The sequence below is a fragment of the Triticum urartu genome, chromosome 3 (genome assembly GCF_003073215.2).
Source record: "Triticum urartu cultivar G1812 chromosome 3, Tu2.1, whole genome shotgun sequence".
Lineage (NCBI taxonomy): Eukaryota > Viridiplantae > Streptophyta > Magnoliopsida > Poales > Poaceae > Triticum > Triticum urartu.
This window is the reverse complement of record NC_053024.1, coordinates 111,123,842-111,133,580: the sequence shown is the minus strand read 5'-3', so window position 1 is coordinate 111,133,580 and position 9,739 is coordinate 111,123,842. Positions and strand designations below refer to the sequence as shown.

General features: G+C 47.1%; 1 protein-coding gene across 2 annotated transcripts; it reads right to left on the bottom strand.

The window, feature by feature from the left end:
* Positions 1 to 4,651: 4,651 nt before the first annotated feature.
* On the bottom strand, positions 4,652 to 9,056 carry LOC125543180 (protein FAR-RED IMPAIRED RESPONSE 1-like). 2 transcript variants are annotated; one of them, XM_048706433.1, is made up of 6 exons: positions 8,757 to 9,056; positions 7,568 to 7,657; positions 7,419 to 7,493; positions 5,149 to 7,342; positions 5,009 to 5,076; positions 4,652 to 4,924 (listed from the first exon to the last, which is right to left on the bottom strand). In XM_048706433.1, exon 4 carries the CDS (start codon positions 6,441 to 6,443, stop codon positions 5,229 to 5,231), a length of 1,215 nt encoding a protein of 404 aa, XP_048562390.1. In that variant the 5' UTR covers positions 6,444 to 7,342; positions 7,419 to 7,493; positions 7,568 to 7,657; positions 8,757 to 9,056; the 3' UTR covers positions 4,652 to 4,924; positions 5,009 to 5,076; positions 5,149 to 5,228. The 2 variants fall into 2 exon arrangements, with proteins under 2 accessions (XP_048562390.1, XP_048562391.1); XM_048706434.1 differs by having other exon boundaries at positions 5,244 to 7,342; positions 8,757 to 9,055.
* Positions 9,057 to 9,739: the final 683 nt, after the last annotated feature.

Here is a 9,739-nt window from a genome sequence, read left to right as displayed (position 1 = left end):
CTCTCCGGTCAATAACCAACAGCGGGATCTGGATACCCATGTTGGCTCCCACATGCTCCTCGATGATCTCATCGGATGAACCACGATGTCGAGGATTCAAGCAACCCCGTATACAATTCCCTTTGTCAATCGGTATGTTACTTGTCTGAGATCCGATCGTCGGTATCCCAATACCTCGTTCAATCTCGTTACCGGCAAGTCACTTTACTCGTACCGTAATGCATGATCCCGTGACCAGACACTTGGTCACTTTGAGCTCATTATGATGATGCATTACCGAGTGGGCCCAGTGATACCTCTCCGTCATACGGAGTGACAAATCCCAGTCTTGATCCGTGTCAACCCAACAGACACTTTTGGAGATACCTGTAGTATACCTTTATAGTCACCCAGTTACCTTGTGACGTTTGGTACACCCAAAGCACTCCTACGGTATCCGGGAGTTACACGATCTCATGGTCTAAGGAAAAGATACTTGACATTGGAAAACTCTAGCAAACGAACTATACGATCTTATGCTATGTTTAGGATTGGGTCTTGTCCATCACATCATTCTCCTAATGATGTGATCTCGTTATCAATGACATCTAATGTCCATAGTCAGGAAACCATGACTATCTGTTGATCACCGAGCTAGTCAACTAGAGGCTTACTAGGGACATGTTAGTGTCTATTATTCACACATGTATTACGATTTCCGGATAACACAATTATAGCATGAATAAAGACAATTATCATGAACAAGGAAATATAATAATAATGCTTTTATTATTGCCTCTAGGGCATATTTCCAACACTCCCTTGATCTCTTGCGCCGTGCTGGTATGCTCAAGTGTAAGCCGTCACCCACGCCCATGTCCTCTACGGATAAGCTCTCGGCCACTGCTGGTTCTCCTCTTTCTTCTACGGATGCTACGGAGTATCGGAGTATTGTTGGTGGCTTGCAGTATCTGACTATCACCCGTCCTGATCTTTCATTTGCGGTTAACAGGGTATGTCAGTATCTTCATGCTCCTACAGATGTGCACTGGTCTGCTGTGAAGCGCATTCTTCGTTATGTGCGTCTCACTGTCTCCTATGGTCTTCATCTGCGACCTAGTTCCTCTACTGTTCTCTCTGCATTCTCAGATGCCGATTGGGCTGGATGTCCAGATGACAGGCGATCCACGGGGGGACATGCTGTATTTCTGGGTCCTAATTTGATCGCCTGGAGTGCGCGCAAGCAAGCCACTGTTTCTCGTAGCAGCACAGAGGCTGAGTACAAAGCAGTTGTCAATGCGACTGTTGAGCTTATCTGGATTGAGTCTTTGCTTCGAGAGCTGGGAATCTCCCAGTCACATCCTCCAGTTCTTTGGTGTGACAACATCGGTGCTACGTTTCTTTCGACAAACCTGGTGTTCCATGCACGAACCAAGCACATTGAGATTGACTATCATTTTGTGAGGGAACGTGTTGCATAGAAACTACTACAGATCAAGCAGATCAACTTGCCGACATCTTCACCAAGCCTCTACCTTCTCCCATGTTTGAGGTCTGTAGGCGCAATCTCAACCTCCTAGATGCATCAGGAGTGAGTTGAGATTGAGGGAGGGTGTTAGACTTTGTAACGTAGCCCAACTGTGTAATATGTATCATGTATCATTATAAATATATGTGATAGGCCACCCCTAGATGGTTAAGCCAGTTCCCACAAATCCTACGTCTAATACTGACGAACTCGTAGCGCGCGTCGAGCGGGACGTCGTAGGGCCTCTGCACAACGAACTGGGACTCCGTCAGGCTCACGGGGGTGAAGCCGGCGGTGAGGGTGTCGCCGGCGTGAGCCGTGCCGATCGCCACCGCGGTGACCACCACAAGCAGAGTGCACAAGATGGAACGAGCCATCAAATCGCTCGCCGCCCCGAAGATCTGCATGATGCACGCGCCGGACGTGCCCGCCGGCACGTACACCTCGCCCTCAAACTGCCACACCCCCGACCTGTACACCTCCTGCTTGCGTGCCCCATGGACCATGGCTCATTAAGCAACCTGCGAGCATGGCATGAGACGAAGGATTTGTGTAGTGATGCCGTGTGGGCGCGTACGTACGTCGATCTTGGTTTCGGTGCGCGGGCCACCGGCGTGGGCGGTGCTCATGGGCTTGTCGGTGGAGTAGACCCACATCCGGCGCACGCCGCGTGCATCATGCAGATCTTCATCTAAAATTACAAACTAGACCCTAGAATTTTACATAGACGCCCCTAAATCAAAAACGAAAAAGCAATTAGCCCCCGCTTCGACGCCGCCATCGTGTGTTGTTTGTGCCCTTTGGGGTGTTTGGGCTTGTTGTGCCGTGCCCACAACGGATTCTATGGTGTGTGTGTTGTTTGTGCGTCTGTGTTGGACTTTGGTGCGGTGGCATTGTGTGTCTATGTGTTGGATGATACCTTGTTGACTTATGCTTGGTGGTTGCTTTATTTATAAAATGGGACGAAAGCCTTTTTTGATGTACGGGGGCACGTGAATGATCGGAACAGTTGGTTATTGGAACAAGATGTACCTTCATGCTGTATGGTGACTTGAGTTAGATAGTAATTAACACTCACGCGTACGTGCTCGCTTCAGATGTCTACTTCAAGGACATACATTCTTCATCGCCTCATCGGCCAGCCAGTGCTTTTGTCGATTTGTAGGTGCATATACAATGCAAACGGAACTACTGATGCTAGAATCAAGCCTCTCTCTTGAAGAACGAAAGCGACATAATCGAAGCAAATTTTTCTCTAGATTAGACGAGTAAATTGCACAAAACCATCACTTTAAAGGCAAGGTCTGCGAAAATCACTACAATAAATTTTTTTTGCAGAAAACATCATGTCTTCGGTAATCTTTTTGCAAAAGACATTGATCGGCGGATCAGGCTCAGTTAAGTGAGTTTATGACAGATGGGGCCCGTTTTTTGCCTACATGGCATGACTTTTTGTGCCAGGTAGATTTTAATCTAAAATTACAAACTAGACTATAGAATTTTACATAGACGCCCCTAAATCAAAAACGGAAAAGCAATTAGCCTCCGCTTCAACCACCCGGGGCCGGGATGCGGCCAGGGCGAAGCAGAGGGGCGTGGCGACCTGGCGGCCGGGCGCTGGCGAAGCCGGGGCGACGCGGGGGGGGGGGGGGGGGGGGGGGGGGGGGGGGGGGGGGGGGGGGGGGGGGGGGGGGGGGGGGGGGGGGGGGGGGGGGGGGGGGAGCCGGCAGCCGGCGGTGGAGCAGGCGGCCACGGGCGCACCCGGCGGGCGCGGCGCGCGGAGGCGGAGCCGGGGTGGCCGGGGAACCGGCCACGCGGGCAGGCGGACGCCTGCGAAGGGCGCGGACAAGGGGCTCGGCCCTGGTGGAGGCGGCAGCGGCAAGCCGGACAGCGCGGGACGCGGAGCCGGCGCGGAGCAGGGCGACGCTCGCGGGCCGGGATGCGGGCGCGAGCTGGTCTGGGGACGTTGGAGGCCGATTTGACTGGATCCGGTGACGGGCGACGACGGCGGCGACCTGCATCCTGGGGAGGGAGCGGTGGCGGCCTGCATTCTGCAGAGGGAGGCGGCGACGGCTTGCGTCCTGCGGAGGGAGGCGACGGCTGCGGCCGTGGAGGTAGAGGCGGCGGCCACGTCCTGCGTAGGGAGCAGTGGCGGAGTCCTGCGTCGTGCGGAGGGAGGGGCGGCGGTGGCCCGTGGAGGGAGCAGCGGCGGGCATGCTAGTCGGCTGCGGAGCTCATGGGGAGGGTCTGGGCTGCATGGGGAAAAGTTGAGGGACTTTTTTGCTTTAAACCCAAACCGTTACGCCACGTAAGTAAAAACAGAGGCCATCTGTCATAAACGCGCTCAAACGACTCTAATCCGCCGATCAATGGTTTTTGCAAAAAGATTACTGAAGACATGGTGTTTTCTGCAAAAAAAAATGTATTGTAATGGTTTTCACAAACCTTGCCTTCAAGGTGATGGTTTTGTGCAATTTACTCAGACTAGACAGAAAGCACTCGCCCGGCCCTGTAACTACTCAACAAGGGAGAGGAAATACTCAGCAAGTTGGATACAAGGCCAAAAGATGACCAAATGGAGCGGAAGGCACATTGTTGAAATCAAGCAACTAGAGAACATATCCTGTACTCCCGATGATGTAGTACTCCGGCTGCACCGTGTGCTGCACAACTGTCGGATTGAAAATCTAGGTACAGGATGTAACGCGGAGTACTCAGCTTGTCAAATTTGCAGAAAACCCCCCATATAGATACAGAATCACCAACGTTTAATACATTATCTTGAAAAGCTGTGCCACCCCAGTTCTGGAACAGAATGAACAGAGACATCATGTGCCTCTGTAGCTTGTTGTCTCATGATGATGCATTCATCCAACACGTATAAATACGACAACAGCCCCATGGTACAGAGAGTATCATGACTTTCGAAGATGGAGAACATATGTATATATATGTTTTACATACAAAGTGCATAACATGAACCTCATTCAGCAAGTTTATTTGAGAAGGTAAAGCTAGTTCTAAGAAAATAAAGAGATAGGAAGTCCATGAACCAAGATTTGGTTTCATAAATCCTGCACCAAAGATGGAAAGACCAGAACATCAGGTCTGTTAAACACCTTTCTGAACTCAGAAGGCAACACATCAACAACCATCTCGAAATTTCATAGCTCATAGTAAGACAGTTTGAATGCTTTGTGAACGACATTCATGACAATACACATTAGTCTCATGCACATAACTAGAGTTGCAACCAGCAGTTACAAGCAATGTATAGAGGATTAGTAGGCACACATATATTGCGACAGATTCAACATGGTGTACTTGAACTAGGTCCATATATCACATTAACGAACACATTTTTCATCCATTATTTAACGCAAAGTAAAGGTTGTCCGCTCCCTTTGGTGGGTTGTGCTGCAAAATATTAAACAAGTAAAAGTCAAAGGTTTGCAAACATACTAAACATGTTTTAACTGATGAGGAGCAAAAAGTAAATACCCCTGTCATGTTTGCCTCGTTAAGTAGAACAATATGCTGATGTTGAACCTTCTTGGATGCTACTTGCTCTGCAAACAAGAAGGAAATCAGATTATGAAAACATGAAAGAAGATATACTATTTAGATTATGGTCTATTGACCTTTTTCCTTTTGTTAATGGCCTCCTCTGAACCCAAGGAAATCAGATTATGAAAACATGAAAGAAGATATACTATTTAGATTATGGTCTATTGACCTTTTTCCTTTTGTTAATGGCCTCCTCTGAACCCCTCTTCAATCTCTTGACACTGCCCTTTGTATTTGCAATATCAGGGGGATGAATATTGATGATGCTTGGGAATGTCGTTCCAATAAAGGATTCAAACTCTTGAACTTCACTTTGTTCGTCAAGTGGCGTTGTCTGACTCAAGTGTGCAAGAGCATCAGCAACAGCTTTGTTCAAGTATTCCATCTTGTCCTCACAATGTTTAGCTTCATGCAATGCCAAGCTGAACCGCGAGCATGTTTGTGAGTACAATTTCTTGATGATAGGTGAAAGAGAAGTAGATGACCCTTCCAGCTCATGTCCATTGGCATCATAGCAAAGATGTCGTGCAGCCATTTTAGTCCACCTATGCAGCACATATTGGCTAGGAATTTCATTACACCCATCATTCTTTAAGACAACAATGATGTGAGAGCAAAGGATGCCCAATGATTCAAACATTCGACATGTACATTGTGCAGCCTTTGTATTAGTGTTGAAGCGGACTGTTCTTATCCTTAAACTAAGGTCACCAATGCTCGTGGTTCGGACATCACCAACCTGCTCAATGGTTTTGACATGACGACGATCCCTTGCAGCCACCACCTCACGTTGGAAAGCAACAAAAATATTGTGAGTATACACTTCTCTGGCATGAGCCTCAATTCCCCAGCAAGTCTCGAGTACTGGCAAGGTATGAAGTGCACAATTATCCTCTTGCAACTCCTTTTGTCGTTGCTCTTCCAAAGCGGTTTCAAATCTTACCCAAAACTCAATCAAGGTAAGCTTTCGGTTAGTGAAGTGTCGAAAAAATGCATTCTCACTCTCAGATCTAGATGTTGTACGTAATATTCCACCAAGGGAGAAATCCATAAAGTATGCTGGAATCCATGATTCCCGTAAACCATACTTCTCTTTCAACCATTCATTATCCTCTAGGCCAAACTCAGAAATTATTGAGGACCACCGTGATTCAAACTCATCTGGAGTCTCTGATCCCCGGACACATGCCATGAATCGTGGTTTAAAATCTTCATTGTCTCTCAAGATGGGTCCAACCTTTTCAGGGAGTTTCATCAGAATATGCCACATACAAAGTCGATGCTTTGTGTTCGGAAATATAGATTCTATTCCTCTTCTCATGCTTTGATCCTCGTCAGTTATGATTAGCTTTGGTGCAACCCCACACATTGCTTTCAAGAAAGTCTGAAATAACCATTTGTATGATGCAATCTTCTCGTTTGACAAAAATGCAGCACCGAATGTAACACAAGATTTGTGATGGTTAACTCCAGTGAAAGGGGTAAATACCAGGTCATACTTGTTAAACCGATATGTAGAATCGAAGGATACAACGTCACCAAATAATGAATAGTTCTTTCTACATATACTATCAGCCCAGAAAATATTTGTCAGTTTATTGTTCTCATCTACCTGGTAATCATAGTAGAATGCTGGATTGGCCTTTTTTTATTTTCCATTATATCTACTATAAGTTGTCCATCTGCTCCCTTAATCGCTGCCTTGAAATCACGCTGACAGTTTTGTAAGTCACGTTTTGTGCAACCGATATTTCCTGGCCCACCCTTTTCTATGCTAAGCAAGCGAAAAGTTTTTGAAGTGCCAAGCAATGCCTTACTGCATGTAAATAATTTGTTTCTCAAATCACTAGTCACCTCTCTATTTGACCTGATGAGATGCCTCTTACTTGGTGAGACAAGTTGGTGCGTGTGCGATTGAACAAACTGGACGACCTCGTACTTGTTGTCATCTTGCCTTTTCAATCCCATCATCGCCTCGCAACCGCATCTGCTTATCTTGATATTTCTTTTAGCCTTTTTTCTCCCCACTTCTTGAGTAACTTGACCTAGATCCACTGGTTTTTTCTTCCTCCAACCTTGTCTTGCGCAAACAAACTTCTTCCAGATTATTACACCACCCTCTCCTTTGTGTTGTGTCCATATGCGTACAGAGAAGCCAACCTCATGAGCATACATTCTATAGAATGCCAAACCTGCCTCCCAGCTATCAAATCGCATTCCAATTGAGGGTTGTAGGCTGTCATCACACTCTGGCTCATAAGTTGACCCCTGCGTACACAATGGATTAGCTCCAGAACTGAAACCCATGAAACTAGTAAATGAAATCACTAAGTAATAAACTTACACACGCGGGTAGGCTACTGGTTCTTTTCGGTGTGCTGTAACGATCTTCATCATGTATGCCGAATCTCGTTTGGACCTATCAATGTTGTTTGAACTTAAGTCAAGTGTGACACGCACAGATGAAACATGAGTAATATGACAAAGAAATACCATGGAAAAATTGTTGGCATCATCTTCAAGTCCCATCGCTGTAGTTGACCCGACACTTGGAGCAATACTAGTCATTGACTCCATCATTCCCTGCTCGAGGCAGCAAAAAGTGTAAGATATTACATGCAGGTGCCCCTAATTAGCTTGTCAATGAGGTCTAAAAAGTAAGTAGCGATGAAAGAAAATGTCTAATGCAGCATTTAGATGTACTATAGAAAAAGAGAGAAAACGGTGCTAATGAAGAACATTCCTGAGTACACCAGTATATATTTCCCCGCACGAGTTCTTTGTCCACTTACATGGACCCAACGACCGTACGCCACCAAAACCATCTCATGCGCTGCTTAATTTGCTCCTTCTAGTTAATTAAGTGCAGATTCATTGCTTATATGCCGGTTACTAACTCCATCCTAATTGGAATGGTGGTCGGTCCTTGAGAGAGAGATAGTAGCAGAGGATGAAATGAAATTAACTGTTGTATGATTGCTTGCATCCACTGATTTCAGAACAAACAAACATAAATGTTCAAGCAGTAGCTTATATTTTTCGGACTATTCAGTCTTCAAACACACATAGGATTAGGATGAACATGAAGAAAATGAAAGGAATCTGAACCAAAACTTGCAGAAATATGGATTATGCTACATCTAACTCGTCTTTTCTTATTGTTTCCTTTCCTTCTAATGAAAACTATCTTGCTTATCCATACTGCATTTTCTCTCTTGGTTGTGTCAGCATGATTGATTCTACAATATAACCAGCGATTCAACCACATCCAGATGATCTGACTAGATGTGCATGGACTTGCTACTATTAACCTCCATTAATTTGTACAAGTTCTACGTGCTTCATCCACAACACACACAAAACTAAATGTTCTAAGTTGCTAACATTTTTCTGTAAATTACTGACATTTTTACTTCGAACTCGGTTAAAATTACTTCAAACTCATTTCAGGCCATAAGTTGCAGACATTTTTTCTGTTTATAATTTCTCGAATATGTAGTCTAAGCAAAATATAGCAAGTTATTTCAGTGATATATTGCCTGCGCCCTGATACAGAGAGAGAGATCACCACAATTTACTCAAATAAGATTAGCTACATCTAACACAATCAGCATAAAGGGTTGATGGATTAGAACCAAAATACACAAATAAGAACGCAGGTCTGTAACATCTAAAAGGATACCTGAAGGCTGGAGTTCTCTTCTCCGGCGGCGACAGATCTAGCCGCCGGCGGATCGCGGAGGTAGGCGCCGGGTGTGGTGGGGGGTGGCGCGGAGGTGGAGAATGGAGGCGCGGGGATGGGGCGGGCTGTCCGTTGTACGTCGGACCACGGCGAGGTCGCAGGGCAGCCGCCGGTGAGGTCGCAGTACAGCACACAGCCAGGTCCGCCGCCGGAGCCCCGGATCCTATCTGTTCGTGTTCGCTCAGCTTGGGGCAGCACAGGTTGGATAAACTTACGCCTATTCTGTACTTAGCTGGGGTGTTTTTTGCAAAAACTTAAGACTGGGGCGTTCTGGTCCCATCCCGTCCCTTCATTCGTACCCAACGTTTGGGATGTGCAGGGTGCAGCCGGAGCATGGAATCCCTCGGAGCACAGGATATTTTCCCCAAGCAACTACTCCTAGTAGGGAAATCAAAGGTTCAAAGCTTCCACACCGTGGGTCTTTCTTCTTCAGCAGAAACCGCATAGGCACTTGCCTTTCTCGCAGCCGCCGGGGCCTGGAAAGAGCTTCATGCACTCAGCGTTGCACAGCTCGTCTGTGCAGGGCTTGTCGAGCTCGATGTACGTCGTCGAACAAAAGTCAGGCCGCACCCTGCTGCCCGACGACGGTGGTTCCTTGGCCGAGGCTCCTGCAGGTCGTCGTCGACGGAAAGAAGATTCATCAGGCAGAATAAACTGACCGAGAGTGATATGCAGCGAACCGGCCGTGATTCAAGAATCATATTGAGACGAAGGGAAGCAACCGCGTCTTGTCTCACCGTGGGTCAAGACCGCAGCGGCCGTGCACACGAGAAGCAACACCGCGGCGCCGGGCACCGAGGTCATCGCTCTTCTCTCCCGCCGCGAAGTTGGAGCTGCGCTTCGAGTCTTGAAGAATAGCGCACACTGGTTGTTGGCTAGCTTGGGGCGGGCGACGCACGTACGGGATGGACGAGACGAAACAG